The 27,508-nt window shown below is 57.0% G+C and overlaps 1 protein-coding gene across 6 annotated transcripts in view; it reads right to left on the minus strand.

Annotated features, from left to right (window-relative positions):
* Positions 1-27,508, minus strand: part of THAP4 (THAP domain containing 4) — a 35,206-nt gene that overhangs the window by 1,127 nt on the left and 6,571 nt on the right. For 5 of the 6 annotated variants that reach the window (XM_068963964.1, XM_068963966.1, XM_068963967.1 and 2 more), the window contains 3 exons: positions 12,976-13,135; positions 11,680-11,789; positions 10,868-10,971 (listed from right to left, as the gene is read on the minus strand). In XM_068963964.1, the coding sequence (XP_068820065.1) occupies positions 10,868-10,971; positions 11,680-11,789; positions 12,976-13,135 (374 nt within the window). Of the gene's footprint in view, positions 1-10,867; positions 10,972-11,679; positions 11,790-12,975; positions 13,136-19,449; positions 19,522-27,508 lie in introns of those variants that run through there. The other variant, XM_068963969.1, reaches the window with a different exon arrangement.

Below are 27,508 nucleotides of genomic sequence, written 5' to 3' on the forward strand. Positions count from 1 at the left end.
TGAGCAGGACCTGCCCTTCCTGGCCCACCTCGGAGAAGCAGGGGTCTGCCGGCTGCGGGAGGTAACATCAAGCAAAGCCTCAGGTATGCACTGTTCCCATACACGAGTCTGCCATTCAGGGAAGTCACGGAAGGGAAGGGACCAGAGGAGAACGGAGGGACATCCTCAAAGCCATGAAAGTGAGCATACCCCTGGTGTTCTGGCTGCAAAACATCCTTCAAAGATGACACCAAACAGACACTTTCAGACAGAGATCCAGAGAATTCATCACCAGGAGGACCCCCATCTTCCTCACAGAAAACACTAGAGGAAGTTCTTCAGGTTTTACAGAGAGAGGTGGGGAATCCTGTGACACACAGTCAGACCCCTGTGTGGTCTCCTGTTTGCCTGAGGGCAGCAGAGGCCACATGGTCAGGGGTCCAGGCCCACCCCCTCCAGGCTGCAGGAGAGGTGGGGGCTCAGGCATGACCCACACCTGCGGCCTCGGAATCCGGCCCCTGCACCCAGTACAGCAGACCCCGTTCCAGATCCATCAGCCCCAGGGCCCTGGACACCCCCGGGCACCATGGGACATGCCCCTGGCCCTCCTGCTGGCCACCCGCTGCCGTACTGCAGGCAGGGCACAGGGGGACGCAGGTGGGCCCCATGCTGCGGGCCTTCCCAGGGCAAAGGGGAGGTGTCTGCTCATCTGCCGCACAGAGCCTGCCCAACGGGCTGAGGCAGCGTCTGGCTTCTCAGCAGGGGCGGGGCGCCCAGCACCCGCAGTCTTGTCTCCGCGCTGCTGCAATGGCGTGTGGCCACACCACGTGGACACAGCCCGCTTCACTGATGGAGACCCGTGTGGCCTCTCCTGTGGCCTTCAGCTGGAAGCTGTGAACACCCAGTAGCAGGCCCCTCACCCCAGAGCCTGTTGCCGGGCAGCAGGAAGCGGGAGACAGTCCTGGGGGGCCCTCAGCCCCAGGCCCCACCGAGGAGGGTGAGGGACGGCTGCCTATCCGGGAGTGCACTTGGGGCTCTGCTCACGTGGCCCACCACCAAGCAGGACTGCAGGGATCACCTGCTTGGCTCCTCTGGGCTTTGTGGCCCCTTGGATGAAATTTCCTCTTCAAATGAAAGTTCTTCGAACAATCTACAGTTGGGGCAAGTTGTACCTTACATCTCTCGTGCCCCATGGCCAGTGCGGGGCTCGCCAACAGCGACGGGCGGTCACCCCATGTTTCCGCTCAGGGTGAGGATCCCTCTGGGCTGCAGACTGACCTCCTTCAAACAAGGCAAGGCTGGAAGCAGCTGTCTGCCTCTACAGCCTCAAAGCGGAGCTTGTTCAGGCTCCAGGGTGCTCGGAGCCGTGGGGGCCTCTTTCTGCAGAGAACGCTGCCCAGCTGGGAGCTCAACTCCACTGGCAGACGATGGGCCAGCAGGCCCGGGAGCCTCAGAGGCGCAGGAAGAGAGTCACCGCGATGCCGACGCGCATGCCCATGTCAGTCAAGCGAGCGGGGCCTCCACGGCACAGACCCAGAGACGCGACTGCGAAGGTGAGCCTGACTCCGGAACTCCTCAGCATTCGACGCTTTCTCAGAGTGGCTTCTCTTCCTGCCATGTCCTGTCCACACAGTTAAAGGCTTTAGTGCAGTTGATGGAGCAGAAGTAGGCACTTTTCTGGAACTCCTTTGCTTTCCCTGATCCAGCGAATGTTGGCAAATTGATCACTGGTTCCTCTGCCTTTTCTAAATCCAGCTTGAACATCTGGAAGTTCTTGGTTCACTTATTGTTGAAGCTTAGTTTCAAGGATTTTGAACATTACTTTGCTAGCATGTGAAATGAGCACAACTGTCTGGTAATTTGAACACATTTTGGCATTGCCCTTCTTAGGGACTAAAATGAAAATTGACCTTTTCCAGTCCTGTGGCCACGCTGAGTTTTCCAAATTTGCTGGCATATTGAGCACAGCACTTTCACAGCACCATCTTTTATTATTTGAAATAGCTCAGGTGGAATTCCATCACCTCCACTAGCTTTGTTCATAGTGATGCTTCCTAAGGCCCACTTGACTTCGCATTCCAGGATGTCTGGCTCTAGATGAGTGATCACACCACTGTGGTTATCTGGGTCATGAAGATCTTTTTGTACAGGTCTTCTCTATATTCTTGCCTCGTCTTCATAATCTCTTCTGCTTCTGCTAGGTCTTTATCATTTCTGTCCTTTATTGTGCCCATCTTTTCATGAACTCGTCCCTTGGTATCTCTAATTTTCTTGAAGAGGTCTCTGGTCTTTCCCATTCTATTGTTTTCCTCTATTTCTTTGCATTGTTCACTTAAGGCTTTCTTATCTCTCCTTGCTATCCTTTGAAACTCTGCATTCAGATGGGTGTATCTTTCCCTTTCTCCTTTGCTTTTAACTTCTCTTCTTTTCTCAGCTATTTGTAAGGCAGGTCAAGAAGAATAGTTAGAACCAGACATGAAACAGTGGACTAGTTCGAAAAGGCGTGTTACAAGGCTGTACATTGTCATCGCGCTTATTTAACATCATGCTGGGCTGGATGAGTCACAAGCTGGAGTCAAGTTTGTCAGGAGAAACAGCCACCTCAGACACGCAGATGACGCCACCCTAACTGCAGAGAGTGAAGAGGAGCTGAAGAGCCTCTGGATGAGGGTGAAAGAGGAGAGTGAAAAAGCTGGCTTAAACCTGACACTGAATAAGAGAAAGTAGAAACAGTGACAGAGTTCATTTTCTTGGGCTTCAAAATCACTGTGGATGGTGACTGCAGCCATAAAATTAAAAGACACTTACTCCTTGGAAGAAAAGCTACGACAAACCTAGACAGTGCTTTAAAAAGCAGAGACATCACTTTGCCAACAAAGGTCCGTCTAGTCAAGGCTATGGTTTTCCCAGTGGTTGTGTACAGAATTGAGCGTTGGACCATAAAGAGGGGTGAGTGCCAAAGAATTGATGCTTTTGAACTGTGGTGCTGGAGAAGACTCGAGAGTCCCTTGGACTGCAAGGAGATCCAACCAGTCCATCCTAAAGGAGATCGGCCCTGAATGTTCACTGGGAGGAGTGATGCTGAAGCAGAAGCTCCAATACTCTGGCCACCTGACAGGAAGAGCCGACTCACTGGAAAAGACCCTGATGCTGGGAAAGACTGAAGGCAGGAGGAGAAGGGGACAGAGGACGAGATGGTGGGAGGGCCCCGCTGACTCGGTGGACGTGAGCTTGAGCGCGCTCTGGGAGGGTGCAGGATGGGGGGCTGCCCTGCTGCAGTGAATGGGCTTGAGAGAGCTGGATGGCACTTTGTGACAGAGTGGCACCAGTGTCTTGTCCAGCAGGAAACACGTGGAGGAGGACAGGCTGGGAGAGAGCAGGATAAATCTGATTTCATTCGAGGTCCTGAAATAAACCAGGAAGCCACCCCACACGACGCGTGAGGTGTAAGTGAGGGCTGAGCCGTGGAGAGAGGAGCTGGTGCGCACGGGGGCCAGCTGCCGGAGGACTCGTGCGAGCCGCAGTTTCTCTCCCTGGTGAGCCCCAACACCCGCTCCCTCCCCCGCTCTGCCCCTGCTTTACTGAGCTGAGACTGACATGTGACACTGTTCAGGTTCAAGTTTAGACGTGATCGCTCCACATGTGTATATGGCCCAATGTTTACCACAATGTAGTTAGTTAGCACATCTTTCCTGGGTGTGGTGAGGTCGTTTAAGGTCCACTCTCTTAGCAAACTTCACGAATGGAATGGAGTACTGTTACCTGCCGCCCCGTGCTGCCCGCGGCACGCCCAGAGCCGACTCATTTCCCACCTGGAAGCTCACATCCACTGAGTAACGTCTGTCCACTGCTCCCACCTTCTTGTCTATTTCTGTGAGTTTCCTTTTTTAAATTCCATTTTTAAATGAAATCATGCAGCACCTGTCTTCACATTTCACCTAATGCGACATCCTCGAGGCTTATCTGGCCCGCTGCAAATGCCAGAACTTCCTTCTTTGCCGCAGCCGCGGCACACTCCCCTATGGCGTGCGGAAGACGTGCCGTCCTTGTAGTCCACTCACCTGCGCACGCAGCGGCATCTCCTCACCTCGGCATCATGTGGGCTCCCACCCTGGAGAAGGCGTGCCCTTGCCCCAGCAGGTTCGGTGAGCACAATCTGTTCTACAGCCGTGGAGACAGCTCCTGGCTGTAACCACCCCCTCCCCCAAGGCCGGCAGGACCGGCGACCCCTGCAGGGGAGTGCTGAGAGGCAGCGGGAGCAGACGGGAAGGAGGCCCAGGGCCAGGAAGGGGAGAAGCAGCAGCTGCAGAGAGAGGAGCCCAGGCGACGGAGCGGCAGAGGAGACAGGCGGAGACTGGAGCGATACTGAGAAGCCTGCGTGTCTAACGGCAGCTGCGCAGGGAAGACGGTCACAGGGCCGCGGGAAACTGCAGCAGCGCCAGCTGGCAACCCCCACACCTGGCAAGACACGGCACAGGCGTTACAGGCCTGGGCTCCGACGTGCAGACAGAGGCGGGCGGCCCTCGGGGCCCTCCTCTCCAGGGGCTCCCGGGGGCTACCAGGCCAACGCCCCTTCCCCCGGCTTCGTATTTCCTCCTGCCCCTGTCAGGAGCCAGACGGCAAAGGCTGGCTCAGAAATAGTGGCGCCAATGGGAAATCAGCCAGTGGCTGCACACGGTGGGAGGCTCAGGAGAGACCCGGGCAGACCTGAAGCTCACCCTGTGGGTACCTCGTCAGCACAGAGATGCCAATGCTTACGAGAGGCCCAGAGGGCCAACAAGACCAGCAACGCACCCAGCGGCCCCCGAAGAGGGGTCTCGCCTCCAGGCCCCACACAAGCAGAGCCACACGCCCAGTGTTCAGAAAGAATACAACCACAGCGCACATGAAGAAACAGGGAGGTCCAGCCCATTTGAAGGGAAAATAGCCACAGAAACTGCTCGACAAACAACTGCCAGGATCCCAAAGATGCTCCAAGAACTGAAGGAAGATGCGGAGAAGCTCAAGAAAGTAGCGTATGAACAAAACTAAAATACTGATAAAGAGGCAGAAAACGAAGCCAAGAAAAAGTTCTGAGGCTGAAGAGCACGGTTACACGAAAAGTTCACCCAAGGGGCCTGGAGGCGGCCGAGCAGGCAGACGCAGCAGCAGACGCGGCGGCGGACAGGCGCGGCCGCAGGAGCAGAGGGAAGGCAGGCCGGGAAGATGCGGTGGACAGATCCGCCTGTCTCGGAGGAGCTGCACGTCTGACCGAGTGGAGGCCTGTGGTGGCCTCAAGCCGTCTTCCCAAACACGTCTGCTCACTTCGGTCACGCTTTCCCTTTCAGTAGTCCTCACAGTCCAAGTTTTTTCATTGTTATGGTGCTTGTGGTGGCATCTGTGATCAGGGACCTCTGATGTCACAGCTATGACTTGCTGAAGGGTCAGATGGCGGCATTTTTAGCAGTGAGGTATACGCATGCGTCCAGACATCACGCTGTTGCACACTTAAGAGAGTCACTGTGCGCACCGGGGAAGCAGAGATCCTGCGCGCCTCGCTTTACTGCGACACTGCCTTTTCTGAGGCGGTCGGGGCTGGACTGCAGCCTCTCCGAGCTGGGCCTATGAACAGAAGCTTGCAGAGAGCTCAGGGAACCCTACCAGGACGAGCTCTGACACACACAGACACACACAATCTAATCTGAAGCCCAAACCAGAGAATATCAAAAGCAGCAAGAGAAGAGCGACTCGTCAGAGACAGGGTGTCCTCGCTCACACTGTTGGCAGCCCCTCGTCAGAAAGCCTGGAGGCCAGGAGCAGTGAGCCAACACAGGCAAAGTCCTGAGAGAGGACGCTGTCGCCAGAGAACCCTGTGTCCAGTGCAACTGTCCTGTAAAGGGAGGGAGCCATCAGGACGTCCTCAGGCCATGAGCTGAGGGGATTCTCCCCAGCAGATGGCCTTGCAAGAAACGCTGGACGCGGTCCTGCAGGCGAATGCAAGGACGGCAGACACGACCTGGAGAGACAGACAAAGCTGTCAGTAGAGGGAAACGCACGGTGAGGCAGGAGAGCGGCTATGCAGCAACTTCAGGCCAGTCACATGCGGTCCCCACCGTAACCTCAAAGGAGATAGCCACAGGGTGTGCACAAAAGGAGACGAGAAGGGAATCGAAACAGTCCAACACAGACAATCAACTGGACACGGAAGACAGTATGCAGGAAACGAAGGACAAAAAGGCCATGAGGTGCATCAGAAAAGCACAGCACGATGACAGAAGTCCCTCCGTTACCAGGGGTTATTTTAAATGTAAATGGTTAAACTCTCCAATCAAAAGACAGAGACTGGAAGAATGGGCAAAAGCATGCTGTCCACAAGAGACCAGCATTAAATCCAAAGACACCAAGAGGCTTAAGGTGAAACGATGGAAAAAAAACATTTCATGCAGTCACGAAGAGACAGCAAGAGCAACTATACCAGCCTTAGACAAAGCAGACAAGCGGGTTACGAGAGACAAAGACGGGCGGCCGTACTAGTCACGGGCTCCAAGAGCAGGGAGATGTGCGGAGCGCAAAGCGACAGAACCACAGGGAGAAACGGACGGGGCGGCAGCAGTGTGCACAACGGGCGGAACCACGGGCGGGCAGCGGGCTGTGCCGACAGCGTGACGCGCAGCCCACGTGCACGGGCGCTGCTCCAGGGCAACCCTGAAACGCGGAGGCCGGCCGCTCGCTCAGTTGCATCTGACTCTTGTGACCCCATGGACTGTAGCCCGCCAGGCTCCTCTGTCCATGCGATTCTCCAGGCAAGAATACCGGAGAGGGTGGCCACGCCCTTCTCCAGGGGGTCTTCCCGGCCCAGGGACTGGACCTGGGTCTCCTGCCTTGCAGTCAGATTCGTTACCATCAGAGCCACCAGGAAGCTCTGGGACACACCACATGTTTAGTGAAAAATAAACCCTCAATGCATTTAAAACGACAGACATCATACAAAGTATCTTCTCCAATTACAATGGGACAAAATTAGAAATCAGTAAGAGGGAAAACTAGAAAAATAACAAATCTGTGGAAATCAAATAGCACTCAAAAGGACCAGTGGATCAAAGAAGAAATCAAAGAAGGGAAATCAGAACATACTTGAGATGACTGAGAACAAAACCACAACATATCAATACTGAAGGGATTCAGCAAAAGCAGTGCCAAACGGGAAATTCATATGCCATGTGCCTGCATTTTTAAAATGAAGAAAGATCTCCAGTCGATAATCTCACTTTACAACTTAAGGGACTAGAAAAATAAGAAGACACTAACACCCACAGCTAACAGAAGGAAGGAAATAATAAAGATATGAGCAGAGGTAAGTAAGTAGAGAACAGAATAATAACTGAGCGAAAGTTGCTTCTTCAAAAAGATCGACAAAAACGACACAGCTTTAGCTCAGTGGACAAAGAAAACCAGACGGAAGACTCACACTGCTCAGCTCAGAGACTGCACACCAGACGGGAGACTCACACTGCTCAGCTCAGAGATTGCAAACCAGACAGAAGACTCACACTGCTCAGCTCAGAGACTGCACTGGGCGCTCTGCTGCCACGTGGGCAGGAACGAGGGTTACAAGAGCATATGAACAGACCAGGCTCAGACCCCTGAGAACAGAGAGCCCACCAAGCCTGAACCGTGAAGGGAGAGAGACCCTAACAGACCTGCACCGTGCACGGAGACGGGACAGTAATAAAAACCTGATGACAAACGAGAGCCCTAGGTCTGATGGCCTCGTGGTGAATGGTTAGGGATCTAAACGTGCAGAGGACTGACACCAGGGCGTCCCTGGCGGTGAAAGCCCCCACGCTCCCAGCGCCGGGGCCTCGGCTCGGTCCCTGCATGCTGCAAGCGAGACCCGAGATCCCCCATGCCACGGCTGAGACCCGGCACAGTCAAAAAAAATCCACCTTTCTCAAACTGTGTAAAAAAATAAAGACGAGGGACTACTTCCTAACTCATTCTAAGAGGCCAGAACTGCCCTAATATCAAAGCCAGACACAGACAACAAGCAAACTACAAACCAACATCCCTTACGCACACCAAAACAAAAATCCCCAACAAAATAAGCAAATTAAACTCAGCCGGGTAGTAAAAGGGTTACACACCACGACCAAGTGTGGTTTATTCCTGGAATGCAAGCAAGGATGCTTCCAGCTGTGGAAATCAGTCAATAGGACAGGTCACATAACTACAGCGAAGAAAAACCACAGGACCATCTTAACTGACGCAAAGAAGCGCTGACAAAGCTGAGCATCTTCACGATAAAAGGCTGCGCGAGACAGGCCCCCAGGGGACACTGTGCCCCTGCAGAGGCTGACAGCTTCTCCTGGAGACCAGGACCAAGGCAAGGACGCCCACTGCCGCCTTCTCCACGCTGCTGCACAGCATTGGAGTCCAGCTGGAGCGACGCGCAAGGCACGACAGGGGCCACGGGAAAGGAGGGAGCAGGACCATTTCCGCAGATGGGCCATACATGACATCTTAAGGCTTCCACACACAAAACTATTAGCTCGTAAGTGAATTCAGCAAAGAACAGGATACAGTCAGCACACAAAAATCAGCTGCATTTCTGTAGGTTAACAGTGAACAGCCCAAAAAGGAAATTAGGAAAGCAATTCTATTTCCAATAGCATGAAAAAAAATTCAGGGATTAACCAAGGAGGTGAAAGACATGTGTAAGGAAACTACATTAATATTCCAGAAAGAGATTAAAGAAGACACAAATAATTGGAAACACATTCTGTGTTCATGAATTGGAAAACTTGGTATCATTAATAATAAATACTACCCAAAGAGACTTACAGAGTTGACAAAATTCAAATCAAAACGCAAATGATTAGTTTGTAGAAACAGAAAGATCTATCGTAAAATTAGACTATACAAGGGGAAAAGGACAGTCTTTTCAACAAATGGTGCTGGAAAACTGGGTGTCCCCATGCAAAAGAATGGAACCATACCCTTACCTAACAGTAATACAACACCCTCAAAATAAACCACAGCCTTGAAAAGCTAAAACTGTAAAACTCTTAGACGAAACCACAGGGCAGGTTTAATGGCCTTGGATTTGGCACTAATTTCCTGGGCACCAATTTATAGCCAATGAAGAAAAACCAAACCGGCATTCATGAAAATCAATCAGTATCATCGGGCAGATGAAGACCGAAACCCCAAGAGGCCACCTGGCACCCACCAGGAAGGCCCCTACCAAACCCAGGGAACAGCGAGCGCTGACGAGGACGCAGAGAGGCTGGAGCCCCGCGCAGTGCCGATGGGGACCTAAGATGGTGCAGGCGAAGCGGGAGAGTGCAGAGCGGGTCCTCAAAACATTACAAGCAGAGTAGGCCTCATGCCCGCAGAGCCCCACTCCCAGGCACACCCCCAGAGAACTGGTGAGCAGGGTCTTGCAGAGGTGACTGCACCCCCTCAGGGCAGCGTCCAGGAAGAGAGGCACACACACGGCAAGGGGTCCTCGGTAAATCTACACACTTCAACGAGATAAGGCTAATCTTTTAAAAATGGTGCTAGAACAACTGGGAAAAGAAATGAAAGCATCTTGACCCCTACCTCTTACAACAGAAAAACATAAATTCTCAAATCAAAACCTTAACGTAAAAGGGAACACTGCAAACATTCTTAAAGAAAACACTGGTGCAAGTCTGTGCCTGTGTTAGGCAAAAATGTTAAGATGCCACAAGAGACAGTACCTGTGAGAGGAATGCCTGGGCACAAAACTTCATCAAAAGTAATACACCTGTTAAAGAAATGAAATGGCAGCCCTAAGTCGAGAACACAGTCTTAACACATCTACCTGATGGAGGACCTGTGTCCCGAATATACAGCAAACTCTTATACCTCAAAGGCAAGGCAAACAACCCACCGGAGAAAAAGGAAAAGGATCTGAACGTTCACGTCAGGAAACAAAAAATTCAAGTGGCAAATGAGCCCGCAGGCTGAATGAGCCACACTCAGCCACCACGAAATGTAATTAATACCACAAGGGAACGGAAGACCACTTGGCAGCCAGAAGCACAGCCCCCGCTTGCGGCCTGGCCCGAGCGCCCGTGGTGACGAGCCCCAGGGCACTCAGCATTCACCGCGGCACCGCGGAGGCCTCCGTGATGGGCGCTGAAGGGTCTACTGGAACTCACGCAACAAGGTCCGAACGCCCTGCTGACATCCCGTGCCGGCGCGCTCGGCCACCTGGGGCGTCTTTGGCGCCCACCATGCAACCACAGATCTGAGAGAGACGAGCAGGCCACAAGCGAAAAGGAAAGCTGTAAAAGCACCAGGAAACGGAAGGGAAATCTTGATCACTTTGCAGCAGAAAACACCTTCCTGAGCAAGAACCCAAACTCGGACAGCGTTACGGAGAGACCCTGAGGGGCCACTACAGAGAGGCAGGCGTGCACCCACGCGCAGGACCCAGCAAACAGCGGGCTGGCGCGAGACCCACACAGAGAACGGCAGCGCGGCGTCCACGGGGCGTGAAAGCCCATCGTGAGCCAACACGAGGCGGACAGCACAGAGGCAGCAGCCCTGAGCACTGAGCACCCAGACAAGCACACGAGCGCGACACGCCCCTCGCTTGTAAGCGGCAGCTCCAAGCAGAAGCAAGACACTGCCTTTTATTTCCCTGACTAAGAAGCCCAGAAGCCCTGAGGACACACTGTGCTGGCTGAGGGGCAGGAAGCCAGGTCCCCGGCAGTGCTGGTGGGCAGGTGACTGTTCAAGACACCTGAGTGCACACGGCAGGGGCCGGGCGATCACACCGCAGTGTGTGTGCGCGCGAGCAGAGCGCTGCCTGGAGGCGGCCCAGCCCCGGAGGAGGGGGAGGCCAGGCCCAGCTGGAGCCACGGGCCCAGTGGCTCACCTGCTCCACGTGGGGCTCCTTGGCGAAGGAGATCCTGGCAATGGAGTGGGACGCGATGCACAGCTCCTGCCCGTTCACCTCGCCCTCCTCCACCTCCACGATGCCTGCAAGGGAACGCATCAGCCCCGTGGCCTGCGCCAGCCGCCCACCTCTGCGGCCCAGCGCTCAACCCATCTCAACGCCGCAGCCGCGGAGGCAGCCATGGCCCCTCGCCTGCGAGGACCCCCAGGCATCAGGAGGGAAGACACCGCTCCTCCCATTGCTGAGGCCGGTGACGTCTGGGGTGACCCTGCACTCCTGCTCCCAAGAGACCTGACAGGAGGGCGTGCGGCCAGAGGAGGGGACCTCCCCGCCCCCACCACCCTCCGGGCGCCAAGAGACCTGACAGGAAGGTGTGCGGCCAGAGGAGGGGACGCCCCCGCCACCTTCTGGGCTGCCAATCACCGGGGCAGCGCGGCTGGCCCTGCTGGCCTATGAGCTTCAGGAAGCGAGCGCTCACTTGAGCCAGTGAGCGAGATAAGGGTGACGCAGGCAGGGTCTGAACTCATGGACCTGGTGAACTCTCCCGGGGCAAAGCAGACTTCCAGACAGGGCTTTCATTCCCGGTCGAGGTCCCCTCCGGAGGCCCACCGGCACAGGAGACATGGGGCTCGCACAGACATGAGCGGGAGCGCTGAGCCAGGAACCAGCTGGCTCCCGCAGAGGTGCTCCCGCAGAGGGCCTCCCGCAGCGCCCCGGCCACCTCCCCACCCCAAAGGCGCCCACAGGGCCCGGGCAGGGCGCGAGCAGGGGCAGCCCGGGGAGGCGCCTACCTGTGTTCTGGGCGCTGACGAAGGCCACCTTGTTGGTGTCCGGCTGCAGGCGGATGAAGCCGCACTCCCGGTGCATGGGCTTGCGCGTGTCCGGGTGGAAGGCGCTGAACCTGGACCGGGAAGCGACAGTGGAGCCCCGGCACCCGGTGCCCAGCAGAGCACGTGCAGGCGCGGCGGGCCACCCTCTCCTCACCCAGCGGCCGTGAGGCGCCACACGGAATAGACACGTGAAGGACACAGTGGAGACACGGGGAGCACGGGGACGGCCCCCGCTCACTCGGGTCTCCTCTCCCGCTGCAGGGCCTGCCTGGACCCTGCCCTCCCTCAGGGCGTGCCCGCCCAGGGCCCGCCAGCACCTCCCACACTCCTCAGTCTGAGCCCCGACCAACACCGTCAAGTCCATCCCTCCCACGCGGTCTTCCTGCCGCTGAGCTAGGATCCTGCTCAGGGGCGCACAGGCTCATGTGTGAGAAACGGGGTGCAGTCCGCGCCTCGTCACCCCATCTCCGCCGCAGGCCCACGGCTGGGGGGCAGTGCCAAGCCTCAGCCTGAGCGCTGGCTCACGACTCACAGCCTGCGGGCTCAGCAGCACTGGGTGGGAATCCCCTGCCGACAGCATGTGACAGGCGGGGACCCGGCTCATACCCCCGCTGTGAGCACGACCCCTCCCGAGAAAGACATCCACTGTCTGCCTGCACACACAGTATCACACTGACCAAAGCAAGATACTACCTTTTATTTATCTGATTAAAAAGACCAGAAGCCCTACTCTCCTCCCTTTCTGGTAACGGCAGCCACCGAGTGGCCAGCACCAAGAGGAGGCTAACGGATGCTGGTCACGAGTCCCGCTAAAAGGCTGTGGCTCACGGCTCTGCTTCACGCGACCCAGCGTTTCCACCTCTTGGTTCATACACACGCTGTTCTTTCTTCTCACCCTTGCAGTCAAGAATAAAATGAAAAGGTGCGAGATAGCACCTCCTCAGCTACCCCCGCCCGGTGCCACCCACCCGGGCGCCCTGCTTTGAGCTGCCCCCTGCCCCGAGAGTGGCAGGAGGCCCGGTCAGACTCTGAGACCCGTGATCCCCCAGCCTCTCTGAGACCCCGGCTGGCTCAGGGTAGGACCACAGGAAAGCCAGGCCTCGGGTGGCTGATCTCCACAGGGCGCCATGCATGCTTCCCATCTGCATTAACAAGCTTCCAGCCCGTCCCTGGGGGCGGACACGCATCCTCCGGGGCGGGGCGGGCACACATCCTGTGGGGTGGGGTGGGGCAGGGCGGGGCGGAGCGGGCACTCACGAGAAGTTGAGCATGGGCTGGCCCACGTGCGAGATGTGAGCCTCCTCCAGGTACCGGAAGGGCTGCAGCGTCGGGAAGGTCCCGGCTCCCGGCGGCTCTGATAGCCAGGTGCCCAGCATCCAGGACAGCGGCTCTACCACGGGGCTCATCCTGGGGGGCTCTGTGGACAGAGAGGGGCATCAGCGACTGCTGCTGGCCGTCCTGGGCAGCTTGGCGTGGATCGCACACCATATACCTGCAGGCCCTGGTCATCACAGCTTGACCCGCAGGGCCTGACCTCACCAGCGGCCAACATGAGCCTCAATGTCCTCTCTTGGTGGGGAGAGCAAGGCCGCGCCGGCAGCAGACCCCGTCCTGCTGGACGAACTCCAGAGCCTGCAGCTCCCGGGACGTGGAGGACGGCAGGGCGGTGGGGGAGGGCAGGGGCCCAGGGCCTCAGAGAGGGCTGGAAAGGCAGCATCGCCAGCCCCTGGGCTGGGCAGGATGCCCCCGCATGGCAGCCTGGCGCTGCGGGTGAAGGCAGGGGGAGACTGTGGGCAGCGCGACAGGGGCCCTGGGCCAGGAGGGCACACCCTGCCCACCAGGAGGGGCCCACGCAGCAGCACCGGGCAGAGACTGCTACCCGCGGGCACCAAAGGGCCCTGCCACTGAGGGGGAGGGCGACAGCCGGCCTCAAGGGCCGAGGGCAGGTGGGCAACGGGATCAGACGAGTGTGTGTGTGCAGACCACTCTGCCTGGTGCCCAGGCCCCACACCCCCGCAGTCAGGGTGGAGGTGCTGCTGAGCGGCTTTCCAGAAACCAGCTCGCGGGGTCCTCTGGCCTGTGGGACTCCCTGAGGCTGCGGGAAGGTGGGGCTGGGCCCGCACGGGCCACCGGGCATGGGGACAGGAGGTCTGACTCCCAGTCTGCCGGCTTCCCACACCCGGTTGCACCTCAGACTGAGTGTCTTCAGGCAGACAGTGCACATGACACAGAGGAGAGGAGAGGAGAGGAGAGGCGGGCGCCACCGAGCCCGCCAGGGGCCACACTTCTTCTCTGCTCAGCACAGGGCCTGTGGGATCTTAGCCCCCCATCAGGGGTCGAACCTGGGCCCCCTCAGCGGGAGCATGGAGTCCTACCCCGCACCCCAGGGAGACCTCGGACCACACTACCGAATGGCAGCTTCTGACAAGCCCCGGACGCCAGCACAAAGGAACCCGCCTCTCAGGCGTACACACCTCAGGGACGTGTGTGCTCCAGAAGCCCCTCTCAGGCGTACACACCTCAGGGACGTGTGTGCTCCAGAAGCACCTCTCAGGCGTACACACCTGGGGGATGCGTGTGCTCCAGAAGCACCTCTCGGCGTACACACCTCAGGGACGCGTGTGCTCCGGAAGCACCTCTCAGGCGTACACACACCTCGGGGACGCGTGTGCTCCAGAAGCACCTCTCAGGCGTACACACCTCAGGGACGCGTGTGCTCCGGAAGCACCTCTCAGGCGTACACACACCTCGGGGACGCGTGTGCTCTGGAAGCATCTTGGCTCCTAAGATCACACGGCCTGCGACTGCTGCTGGAATGAGGTCTGGGAGAATGACCGTGGGAAGCTCAAAGGGCTCTGGCGGTGGAGAAGCAACCCCCTTGACTGAGAACGCTGGGGACGGCGCGCAGGGGGCCGGGCTCGAGGACCGGCGGGTGGAGGGCAGGGTGTGCCCCCCCGGCGGGCGGAGTGGCCCCTCTGACTTGAGATCCCCAGGCAACAATGGGGCGGCCTGGGGGTGGGGGTGGGGCACGTTCCTTCCTCCTCCAGCCTGGCTTTCTCTCCCGGGACTCCCTTTCCAAATCGCCCGTGGAAAGTCAGAGCTGAGGATGGTGACGCTGGAGCTGACTGACAACGCTCTCACGTTTAGACAGCCAAGAAAAACCGAAATCAGGACTGCAGTCACAACCTCTGGTGGAAGTAAAGACCAGGAGCTTCAGACTTGGCGGTCCTGGGGCCAGCAGACCCCGCTGCTCTGATCTCTGGCAACACATGGCTCTGTTCGCTCCTCTGGGTGACGCAGCTGACGCTCATCCACGGAGAGGAACTCAGCAGCGAGCTGACGGGAGCTGCACACACGTGCCGGGGGCACACGCAGGAGTGAGCTCACAGGGTGGCGTCTCAGGGACAGAACGGGCAGCACGAGTCCCTGGCCGGCGGGTCGGGTGGGCGGGGAAAGGCCGGCCGAGCCTCCGGAAGGGCCCTGGCCTCCTCTTTGAGCAGAGCCCTGAGGCCTGGTGGAAGGGCTAAGGCACCCGGCTGCAGGAAGCAGCTGGAGGAGGATGCGGCCCTGCGGCAGCAATGGGGGCAGCGGCAAGGGCAGGAAACCAAGGCCGGCAGCCCTCCGGCCCTGGAAGCCGCCCCAGAGGGACAGAAACGCAGCCCCGAGGCCTGAACACACAGCTCACCCAGAACGCCCCGAATGCCCTCCCATGTCGGGAGGCCAACAGAACAGGCAGACACGGCGTGACTTGGCTTCAGAGGAGGGAAGTGCCAGCAAGAAGCTCCACGAGGAAGGCCTGGAAAACATGCCTGGGAGAGGGGGGCCAGACCTACGCAGCGCGCAGCTGCAGGGGGCAGCTCCCCGGAGGCGGGGAGGGCAGGCGGGTCCCCACAGCCTTTCTCCCCTGACACCCAACACCGAGCCTGTGAAACGCGGCTGCTCCCGAGACGCATTTCCAGCACAAGACCCCCTGTGGGATTTCAAAACCTCACCCTAAAATACAGAACTTCACCCACCCCAGCAATCTTGAAGTACTGGTGGCTACATGTTCAAACGTTTCGTACAATATTGAGTTTAACAGTTTATCAACGCTAACTTTACTCATTTCCCTTTACGTTTTTGACACATTTAGTAGAAAATTTAAATTAGGTGGGAACTCACACCACGTTCCCATTGATAGCATTGGAAAGGAGCGTTCAACACTCCTGGGATGCTGTGCCGTGAAATCTGCCAAGAGGTCACCACGAGCCTTCACTGAAAGACGTGAGAGCAGCTGCGGAAGACAGGCGAGGGCGCTGGGCTCGGCTTGCACAGGAGGAGCATGTGCCGGGGAGCGGGCCGGGCCCACCAACTTCCGAGCCACTGCCTCCAGGCTGCCCGCCCGAGAGCAGATCTCGCAGGGAAGACTCGCTTTAAAAGCAGAAGAGCAGGCGCACCACAGACGGTGAGACACAGCCAGCACCCCCACGCACCCGGGGCCACGCATTAGAAGAAACAGCTGCTTAGACGGAATCGCAAAGCAAGACCCTCAACGTCTGCTGTCAACAAGAGATGCAGCTGAAGTAATCTGGAAAGGCGTCAGAAGGTGGGGCCAAGGCAGACAGCCGGGATCAGGCATCAGGACCCGACATCAGGCAGAAGGCAGGCCAAGCCCAGCGTGCACAAGCGGATGCGGAGCGGCCCCGCAGCACGCGGGGCACGGTCGCCATGGAGGCGTCTGTGGACACTCAGGCCCCAGATGCAGCAGCAGCATTTATACAGCAGAGGCTACTGAAGACGCGGAGGGTGACAGAGAGAAACTACAGGAAATCTCTGCACGTCTCTCCATGTGCGAGCATGCAGGGTCCAAATAACGAAACAGAAATAACTACACGTGGAGCATAACGAATGAGGCGGCTCTGAGGACAAACGCTTTGCAGCTTGAAACGAGAATACTCCTTTAAGCTCCTCTGAAAGACCCATGAAGACTGACTTTTAACTGGTCAGAGAGCACTTGTAACTTCCAAAAACTGAAGCGTTCTCTTCCCTGTCCAATCACAATGCAACGAGACTAGAAATTAAAACGGTCCAGACGTTCTTTGAAACAAATCAAGAAAGAGATGCCAGACACAGAAACGTATGGGTGCCACGCCTCCACTGGTTGGAACCATCCGGAACAGGCACGTGGATCCGGCAGGGGAGCTGCAGGCACAAGAGAACGGGCTGCCGGCTCGCCCACACACAGCTCTGTCTCGTCCCTGTGACCGCTGCGGTAAAGCTGTTCACAGCGAGACGGCCACAAAGCAGACGAGCCTCGGGAGAGAGCAGGCGCCACCGCCTGGCCCTCTGCCCGCGTCACAGCAGCACAGGGCCGCCCCGGGTCTGGTGTTTTAAGGACACAGAAACGCTGGCGTGGGTGTTACACCCCCCGACTCCTAAAGACGTGCCCATACTAACACCAGAGGGGTAGGCTGCGGCGCCTCGCACACCCTCACCCCAGTGGTGCTGGCATGAGCCGCACGGCCGTGGCCCGTGAGGGGGTGGGGGCCTTCTCTGCCTCTCGCCCCCTCCCTCTTCCAGCCAGAGCCTGAGGCTGCTGGCACCAGAGACCCCGTGCGCCCCAAACCAACGGCTCCCAGAGTGCCGAGGGAAGCTGCAGCTGCCTCGGCTGGGTTTCCAAGCGAGCAGGGCTCGGGGTTGTTGGAGACACACAGGGAGCTGCTGTGGACAGAGAGGTGCTGCCCGCCCAGAGCAGGACAGGCCGGCAGCCCCTCGTCCCCATGAGCCCGCCTGCCTGCCAAGCGCAGCGGGAACAAGCCATGAACCTGCTGGGGCGCGTGCAAGAACATGGCTGAGGCAGGCCTGCGGAAGCGCAGGGCTGCGGAGCCCCTGAGCTCTGCCTGCTCAGATTCTCCGCCGCCCCGGGGGCCCAGGGACTCACTGGAACCCCAGCGCCTGGACGGCGGCAGCCATGGAGCAAAGGCGGATCAAAGACGCCCCGAGGGGTCTCGACTGTAGGCTCCTTTGCTTGGAGGCAAGAGAGGTTTTCATAAGCGACTCCAGCAGAGTGCAGGGGCTGTCCTGGGACAGAGGTAAGCTGGGAGGAGCCGGGTGGACCGGGGCCCTCGGCGCGTCCCCTGAAGACAGGTCTCCCGCAGACTGGGCAGGGAGGGGGGGTCGGCAGCTTCAGGATGGCTCGGCACATCCTGAGTATCGGGCACTTATCTCTGCTGTTATTAAGTCAGCTCCACCTCAGTCCCCAGGCGTTAGATCCGAGAGGCTGGGGACTCTTGCTCTAAAGGGATAGGATTCCAGCTGCTCCCGAACGGGGAGGTCAGACATGGGGGCAGCGGGTCCCCAAGGGGAGGGCCCAGCTGGTCCCAGGAGAGCTGGGCTGGGGCGCCTGGGGCCGGCCCCGACTGGGCTGTTCACACCACAGGGTCATGGGACAAGGTGACGGGTGTCTGGAGGTCCACTAACACTGGTCCTCCCCCCCATCTTGCTCCCTGACCTCGGCCCTGGGCTGGGTCTACACAAAGGCCACCCACCTGGCGCAAGGCTTGGTGGGGCTCAGGCAGGGAAGGAGCTGGGCGTGCAAGCCACAGCCGGGGCAAGAGGAGGGACTGACCAGCTCAGGGGGTGGGGGCCAGGGAGGTGGAGGCAGGAGCTCGAAGAGTCCCAAAACCAGAGCACGAGAAGCGAGGCTGCAGACTACACAGGCTGGAGGTGGGGCGAGCCCGGCGCGGCTGGCGTGCTGGGGGCAGCGCGGCCACAGGAACCACGGTGGACGCAGCCCCCAGGACAGGCCAGAAGCCCTAGAGGCCCGGCCCCTGGACGGGGGGTGGGGGCGCTTCAGGAAGAGTGGGCTGGGGGACTGCTGAGGGTTGGGAGCCCGGCCTCCAAGAGACTCAACCTCGTGCACTGTGCACGGGCCGGCAGGCAGGAGTGCACACGAGGGTGCAGGACCCCAGCCCAGGCAGCGGCCGCGGGGCAGAGCGCCACCCTGAGCGCGGGGGCAAAGGAGGCCTTCTGGGCGGAGCGCGAGGAGACATGGCTAAGCCGGTGCTTCTTTCAGTGCCGGAAGGAGCCGTGTGCGGCGGGAGTGGAAGGGCAGAAGCGCGCTGCTGGCCATCAGGAGAGTCTTGGTGCCCTCCGAGCGCACGCTTACAACCACAGGCTCCCACGTCCGGCTCTGCTCTGAGAGACACTTCGGACCCAGTCCTCTCCACTTGCCATCACGAGCTCTTAACTGCAATGAATTTAACGCGGGCCAGAACAACACCGGGGCTGGGCAGGTCCCGCTGGCTTCCCGCCCGCTCTGCCCCCTGGAATTGTGTTCGACTCTTGGCCACGGGCCCGTTCCGTGTTTTCACTCAAGTGTTGCAGGACAGAAAGACCAACACGAGGCTTCTGAAAGCCGAGTGTCATGGGACACGAGCCCAGACACGTGCCAGCGCCGTCCGGCGACACCCGTGAGATCTGTGTGTTCTACTCTAATCGCACTCCACTACGGAGGCGAAAACAACACGGATTAAAAGTCAGGCAAAGGGAAAGCACGACAAACAGGCACCTGGCTGGCCTACTTGCCATTCCAACCTCTCAGGCAAATCAGACAGGCCTCTATGTGCTGTTTCCCTAGTTTCACTTTTCTTTCATTAAGATCTCAACCAATACGCAGAATCAGACATCTAAATTTTCTCCAAGGAATTTAAACCTTCATCTTTGGGCCTGGGACAGTGAGCGCAGGCTTACCCATCCCTAAGCTTCCTATACTCCAGGCGCCGCCAAGGTCCTTCAAGGTTGTTTTCTGCCAACACACGGGAAACGCTGCACCTGGCCGCCAACAGCTCACAGGAAGCGACTGCCAAGCCTGCAGGAGGCATGCTGGGAACTGTAGTTCCACAACACAGGGGCCTCTTCAGGACAAAGTGGAACAAAGCGGGACCCGAGACAGCCAAACCATTGAGCTGAGAGGAGCTGTGGAGGCCGAGGCAAATTCATGAGAGTCAGCCAGGCCAGAGGGCCAGCCGCCTGGGCAGACTGCGGAGTGGACCTGGCCCTCTGACTGGCACTGCTGGCCAGCAGGGACAGGCCCGTGCAGCAAGGCTGGCTTGTGCAGCCAGTGTGCAGGAAAGCTGCTTCTGGAACACACATTCTGGAAACTCCTGGCACACCTGCCAGCAGAGGCCCACGGCCCCCAGGGCAGGAAACAAGCAGATCTGTCCACTGGGACCTAGGGCCAGACGCCGTTGAGGTACTGCGCACCCCACTATCGCCTTGCGAGACTCCAGTGTTCTCCGCCAGGGCACAGGCAGGGTGGAGAGCCTTGGTGGCCTGGCAGCGCTGGCTGTGCCAGGCGAAGGGCCTCATGCAGCACGGGAGGTCCGGCTGGCTCCCCAGGACAGGCACCCAGGGGAAGCTGCTGCTTTGGAATGAGGGCGAGGCCCTCGCTTCATCACCCAGGAGATGGAAAGGCCCCCATGCACACCCAGGAACACAGGATATGTCAGGAAATAGAGCATATCTTCCATAAAATACAAAAGACATAATAGAAAGGGGCCAAATTATTATTACTTGCAGATAAACGTTATCGTTGGTTATCTAGTTAATCCCAGTCTCAACTGAGGAACTATTAGAACTCACGGGGACGGCAGGCCGGTGGGAACGCAGGAGGCAGCCTGCACGGGACTCCAGGCCAGGTTCACACGAATGTGAGTGAGCACCTCCCGGGGCTGCAGTCCCAGGGGTCCCACGGTGTCCTGGGGTTCACTTCCAGGAACCCGCCTGGTTCTCACCAGAGAAAGTAAGAAAAGAAAGGAAAAGAAATCACCAGAGTCCCTGGCCGCAAGCCCTGTTTCTCCAAAACAAAGGCCTGGGCTGTGGTGTGAAGACCTCCCAGATCATCTCATGGGGTGGGGAGGCCCTTCCCCACACTGGCCCCTGGTCTCACCCAAGGAGCGGAGAGGAAGGGAAGAAACACTTGTGAAGGTCACAACCCGGGAACACCAGCCACTAAAAGGCTGAACTTAATCAGAAGATTAGAAATGCTTCCCCTCCCCCAGACCACTCCTCAGGGCTCTAGCATAATAACAGGATTACAGGGGAAAGTGCCGCAAGGTACAGACTCTATGAAAAGTCTTTCGAGAAACCCAGAATCAAGGAGGAGGAAGCAAATAAGGATGAGAAGAACGTGAAGCACTGACATGCGCAGCTGCAGGAGGTGACCGGGGACCAGCCCCAGTCAGGGCACCCCCACGCGCCACGCCACGCACCTGCCTGCCGCAAGTTCCGTGATGACACCATGACCAGCCCCAGTCAGGGCACCCCCACGCGCCACGCCACGCACCTGCCTGCCGCAAGTTCCGTGATGACACCATGACCAGCCCCAGTCAGGGCACCCCCACGTGCCACGCCAAGTACCTGCCTGCCGCAAGTTCCGTGATGACACCATGACCAGCCCCAGTCAGGGCACCCCCACGCGCCACGCCAAGCACCTGCCTGCCGCAAGTTCCGTTATGACACCACGTCCGTCTTTCTACAAAACTACAAGGCAGGCTAAAAGGCAAGAAAGAACAGTTTGAAGATGCAGAGCAGAAATTCTGGAATTCTCAGAGTTGGATCTGAAGTAACTGTGATTAATATGCTAAGGATTCTAATGGGAAAAGCAGATAAAGTCTAAGAACAGACACGTAACGTAAGAAGAGAGAGGGAACGTGGACAAAGCATGGAAAACACCGAGGGCAGGGCTGAGGAAAGAGGGGCGGGAAACACCTGTCCATAAGACCCTCCCCTACTGAGATGCAGAGAGAAAGACGAGAAGAGAGGATCAGGGAGGTCTGTGACAACAGAAAGCGGTCCACGCAGATGAGCAGGGAGAAAGAACAGAGAGCGATATGTGAAGGAAAAACAGCGGAGAATCTTTCAACGTTAACAATAAACATCAAACTGCAGACCCAGGAAACTCGGAGAACACCAAGCACAGCGAGTGCCACAGTATCTGCATCGGCGCATCACACCCGGGCTGCAGCGGGCCTGAGACAGGAGGACCTTGAGGGAGGCCACAGGGGGAACCTCGTCTGCAGAGCAAGGACGCTGAGAACCGCAATGGACTGCTCCTCGGAAGACACGCAAGCGGGACAAGGGTAGAGGCCTGCATCCAGTGACCCGACCCTCACAAGGAAAGAGGAGACACAGACTTTCCAAACAGAGACTGAGAGGGTCTGCTGCCAGTACACATGCCCTGCGTGAAATGTCAGAAGTGCTGCAGAGGGAAGGAGAATGATACCGGTCAGAAAACCCGAGTCTCAATAAGAGAAGGGCACCGGAGAAGGAATAAATGTAGGCAGCAAAGAAATGCTTCCTTTTCTTAACTGGCACAGTGGACAAAGGTTTGTTCAAATCTTTGGCAGTACCAGGGCGAGGACAGCATTAACGGGGAGAGATGACCGCAGATCCTCAGGGACGAGAGGAGGAGCTGGGACCCTCTGTCAAGGCGCCCGCACGGCCATGAAGCAGCGCCGCTGTTTGAAGTGGACACAGGTTGGCGGTAAATGGACAGTGTGAACTTGTGGACGACTACTAAAAATCAGCATTACTGACACCCTAAGAAGGGAGAGAAATCAAGCGAAACGCTCGAATGAAACCAAAGGCTGAAAGGAGGAGCAAAACGAAAGAAGCCAACGGCAAGCAGATACAAACGGGGCAGACGGGAGTCCAGGGGAGGCAGTGCCCAGTGGGCGCTGGAGCGGCCCGAGGCGCCCCGCCCAGAGATGGCGGCCCCTGCAGCTGACTGCAGACGACGGCCCACTGCCATCTGCCCACCTCACACACAGAGACAGGCGCACCAGCCAGCAAGAGTCGCAGCCCGCTGCACGCTGCCATGAGGCCCACCTTACACACAGAGACAGGCCGCAAGCAAAGGGAGACGGACAGCTGCACCAGCCAGCAAGAGTCGCAGCCCGCTGCACGCTGCCGTGAGGCCCACCTTACACACAGAGACAGGCCGCAAGCAAAGGGGGACAGACAGCCACACCAGCAAGCAAGAGTTGCAGACCGCTGTACGCTGCCGTGAGGCCCACCTTACATACAGAGACAGACGCAAGCAAAGGGAGACAGACAGCTGCACCAGCCAGCAAGAGTCGCAGACTGCTGGAGTAGCTGGAAAGCAGACATTAGGGCGAGAAAAATCGGCGAGGACACAGAACAGCGTCATCACATAACAAGCTAGGGGTCAGTTCTCCAAGAAGATGTAATAATTCTCAATGCTTACATACCTAACAACACAGCATCAAAGCAAGAGACAAGGAGAAACAGAATCGCAAAGAGAAATGCTCAAATTCAGTTACAGTGGGAGACCCCAACACGCTGCAAGGAACAGGCAGGTCCGCAGGCGGCCGCCAGCAGGGCGCACGCGAGCTCCCCAGTCACGGACCACTACGCCAGCTGATTTTAGGCGTCAGCTTGGCTGGGCTACGGGGCTGCTGAGCCAGCTGGTGGGACACTGTTTCATGGGGTGTCTGTGAGGGGCTTCTAGGAGCAAGTCAGCATCTGAACGGGGCGCTGTAAGCCTGCGGCCCTCGCACGCGGGGGGCACTAAGGGCCTCACAGGGCAGAGAGGTGGAGGGGGGCAGACTCGCTTTGCTTGCACGGGGGCCTCCAGGTGGACCAGGACTTCCCCACCCCCTCCCAGGCCTTGGAGCACGGGCTGAATCATCCCAGCAGCCTTCCGGGCTCTCCAGCTTGCCATCCGTAACCGTGGGAGACAATTCCTGTACCAAACTTCCGTATACTCACAGACACCCTACTGGTCCCATTTCTCAAAAGAACCCTGACTAACCGCTACTTCAGTCAGTATCAGTAGAGCATACATTATGCTCAGGCGCAGGTCACAAGAGCCATTCAGCACGACAGGCCTCATGCTGGGGTCGCAGAACACACCCAACACGTGCACAGAGCCCAGCTCTCACAAGGCCGCCCTCAGACCACAGCAGAGCTAAACCAGAAACCAGGAACAGCAAGAGAGCTGAAAGACCACCAACAGCTGGGGGTTAGACAAGACGCTTCTAAGTATTAGGCGGGTCAAGGAGGAAGTCTCAAGAGAAATAGAAGAACACTTAAAGTAAATGGAAATGAAACCACAAAACTACAACTTACCAAAATCTGCGGCATGCAGTGGAAGCAACAGGCGGAAAGAAACGCATGGAGCTGAATGCATGTATCAGAAAGGAAGAAGCACTGGAAACTGAGAGCACAGAAGGAAAAGCAGTGAAGCTGAAAGCAAGCAGAAGAAAAGGAGGGGGATTAGAATAGAAACCACTGGAACTGAAAACAGGGAAATAAAGTCAGCCAATCACATCTGAATGCGTAGGTTAGAAAAAGAGACATAACTGCAATTGATCATGTAAGTTTTCACCTTAGGAAAATAGAAAAGGAAAAGCAGTTAAGCTGAAAGCAAGCAGAAGAAAAGGAAAATAAAAAAAGAGCAGAAACCAATGGAACTGAAAAGAGGAAAATAAAATCAACACAAGCTCGGCTTTTTCAATAAGATCCATAAAGCTGTACCACTCTAGCTGAGTTAACTAAGGAAAGAAAACGCAAATTGCCAAACCATAAATAGAAGAGGAACCTCCACTGAAATCCCACAGACGTTAAACTGTTTAAAGGAGACTGTGAACAACTTTATGCCTACAAATTTGATACTTTAGGTAAAATGGATCAATCTCTTGAAAGACAGTACTACCAAAATTTATACAAGGAGAAATAATCTGAATAGGCCTATATCTATTATATCAGAGAAACTGAATCACTAACCCGCAGGAAGCATCAGTCCTAGACGGCCTTCTAGAATATCAGCGAATTCTATCAAATGTTTCAGGACAATTTTACCTATTCTTTACAATCTCCTCTGGAAGGAAGAAGCAGAGGGAACCCCTTCTAAATGAGTCTATGAAGCCAGAATCACTCTACTGTCAGAATGAGACAAAGCTATGAAAAGAAAGTAGAACTACGGATCTCTTTCATCAACACAGACGCAAAACTCAACATGAGCAAATACTATCTAACAACATAAAAAATACATATATACTATGATCACTTGGGTTTATTCCAGTATGCAAGCCTGGCTCAGCAATCTAAAATCAATTAATATAACCCAAATGTCCATTGTATGATGACTGGATAAACAAAATGTGCTCCATCCATACAGTGGAATATTACTCAGCCTCCAAAGGAAGAAAATTCTATAATATGCGACAACATGGACGTACTTTATGGACATGAGGCCAATCACAGATGGACAAATACTGTGTGATCTCACGTACACGAGTCAAAATTACAGAGACAGAAAGCAGAATGGTGGCTGCTGCCGTCTGGGTGAGGGGAGGACAGTGACGCACAGGGACGGTCTCAGATGCAAACTGAGCTGCAGGATGGCCAGCGTGACAGCTGTGCAGCAGCGTGCAAGGGTTTAACGCCACTGCACTGAAGGCGCAGACTGTTCCGGTAAACATTTGTTGTTTATATTTTAACTCAATATAAAAAAAGGCACAACAATGATAAAAAAAGAAATGAGCTATCAGGCCATAAAAAGACACAGAGGAACTCTGCATGCATGCTGCTGAGTGCAGGAAGCAGCCTGAAGAGGCTGCGTGCCCGAACTCACGGCATCTGCCCTCCCAGTCCCGGGACCTTCCTGAAGAGGCAAAGCTGCAGACAGTCCCAAGACCAGTGGCCGCAGGGGTTGGGAGGGGCAGCATCAGCAGGCAGGCAGAGCTTCAGGACAGGGACGCGACTCTGCACTGCTGCTCCGAGGACACGTGGCCTACGCGCTCGTCAGACTGCAAGCAGGAGGCATCCCGCGGGCCGACCTGCCCGGCATCCCTGGGGTGTGCCTGGACCCCGGCCGAGCGGCCTGCAGTGCTCGCCTTCCACCAGGCCCTCACCAGGGCAGGGCTGGGGGCTCCTGCATTTGCATTCATTTAAGATTCCTTTCTGTCTTTTCCCCACTGTGTTTTTTTTGGTGGTGCAGATTCACCTTCAATGGTCCGAAATTCCAAAATTTCTATCTGTCCAATATTTTGTTTTCTTCTACAGAGTTGGTCTTAAGTAAGATCCTCTTAAGATTTGTATCTTTGAAAGATATTCTTTTTTGTTAACAAGTTTGTCAGTGGGTTAAAAAAAAAACCTCAAATATAAGACAGTGACCCTAAATGTGACCTCTGAGACTTGGTTACTAGCAACATGTCAGAGCATGGGCTCATAGCTAGTCAGAGTGAACCTCGAGCACAAGTGGAAGTGTGAGATGCTAGCAGTAGGGAAATAGCGGGGAAGGGGAATTCCTGTGCTGTCTGTTAATTTTTCTGTAAACGTAAAACTTTCCTTAAAAGAAAAAACCCAAACTATTAGAAAATAGGTCTTCCCTGGTGACTCAGCTGGTAAAGAATCTGCCTGCAATGCGGGAGATCTGGGTTCAATCCCTGGGTTGGGACGATCCCCTGGAGAAGGGAAAGGCTGCCCACGCCAGTATTCTGGCCTGGAGAATTCCAAGGACTGTACAGTCCATGGGATCGCAAAGAGACACAACTGAGCGACTTTCATTCATTAGAACATCATCAATGGAAGGCAGGGGGGAGGCAGAGACACAGATGAAATGAGAGTATCAGAATACTGCTAAATGCGGAAGCTGGGGTGGGAAGCTGGTTCAGCGGGCTCACTATACTCTTCTGGTTCGTCTGTCCATGTCCAAGATTTCCACGATAAAAGCTTCTAAGACTCCAAGTTAATTCAAGAATTGAACGTATAAGGAATAAAAGAATAGAAAACAAACTCAGATAGGTTTGAGGCAAGTACTGAATTACTGACCTGGGGCACAGCTGAATCACACTTGGCAGTGGACATCCTTGCCTGTGGGGCACTCACAGGGCAGCGAGCACGGTGGGAACAGCATGGCCAGGGCCGGGCAGCGATGGGACGAGGCGCGAAAACGCTCACCCTTGCTGGGCCACACAAATGCCTGCAACATGCCTGGTGCAGCCGCACACCCGGAGCGAGCCTGGGCTCGGGGAGAGCGCCCATTCTGCGGAAATGCCACTCAACAGCAGCTTCTAGGGGGCAAGCTTCCCAGACCCAGAAGCTGCAGCCCCAGTGGCCCGGCTGCTGTTGTGGCTGTTCTGCCCAAAAGAGGGGGCCTGGCTGAAGATGAAGGACTGAATAAACACGTGCGCAGTCCCTTCAACACAGAATCCCTGCAAAACGACCGGAGAACCCTGCACTGACGAACAGTTGAGAGAGCAGCCAGTCTGGAGGACAGTGGGGGGAGCTCGCAGGCGGGGACTCGGGGCACCCGCTCCCCCCCCCCGGGCCCCTCCCCTCCCCGGTGCCCTCTCCCCGGTGCCCCCCTCCCCAGGACCCCCCCTCCCCGGTGCTCCCCTCCTCGGGCCCCTCCCTCTGGTGCTCCCCTCCCTGGTGCTCCCCCCGGGACCCTCTCCCCAGTGCTCCCCTCCCTCTGGTGCTCCCCTCCCCAGGCCCCCCTCCCTGGTGCTCCCCTTCCCGGGGCCCTCTCCCCAGTGCCCCCCTCTCCGTGCTCCCCTCCCCGGGACCCCCTCTCTCCGGTGCTCCCCCCGGGCCCCTCCCTCTGGTGCTCCCCTCCCTGGTGCTCCCCCCGGGCCCCTCCCCCCAGTGCTCCCCTCCCTAGGGCCCTCTCCCTGGTGCTTCCCCCACCCCCAGGGGCCCCCTCCCTCAGTGCCTCCTGCAGCCCCTCCCTCAGGCCCAGCCTGCTCTTCTCAGTCCTCAAGGCTCTTCCTCAAAAATTCCG

This window comes from Capricornis sumatraensis, chromosome 2, assembly GCF_032405125.1.
Source record: "Capricornis sumatraensis isolate serow.1 chromosome 2, serow.2, whole genome shotgun sequence".
Lineage (NCBI taxonomy): Eukaryota > Metazoa > Chordata > Mammalia > Artiodactyla > Bovidae > Capricornis > Capricornis sumatraensis.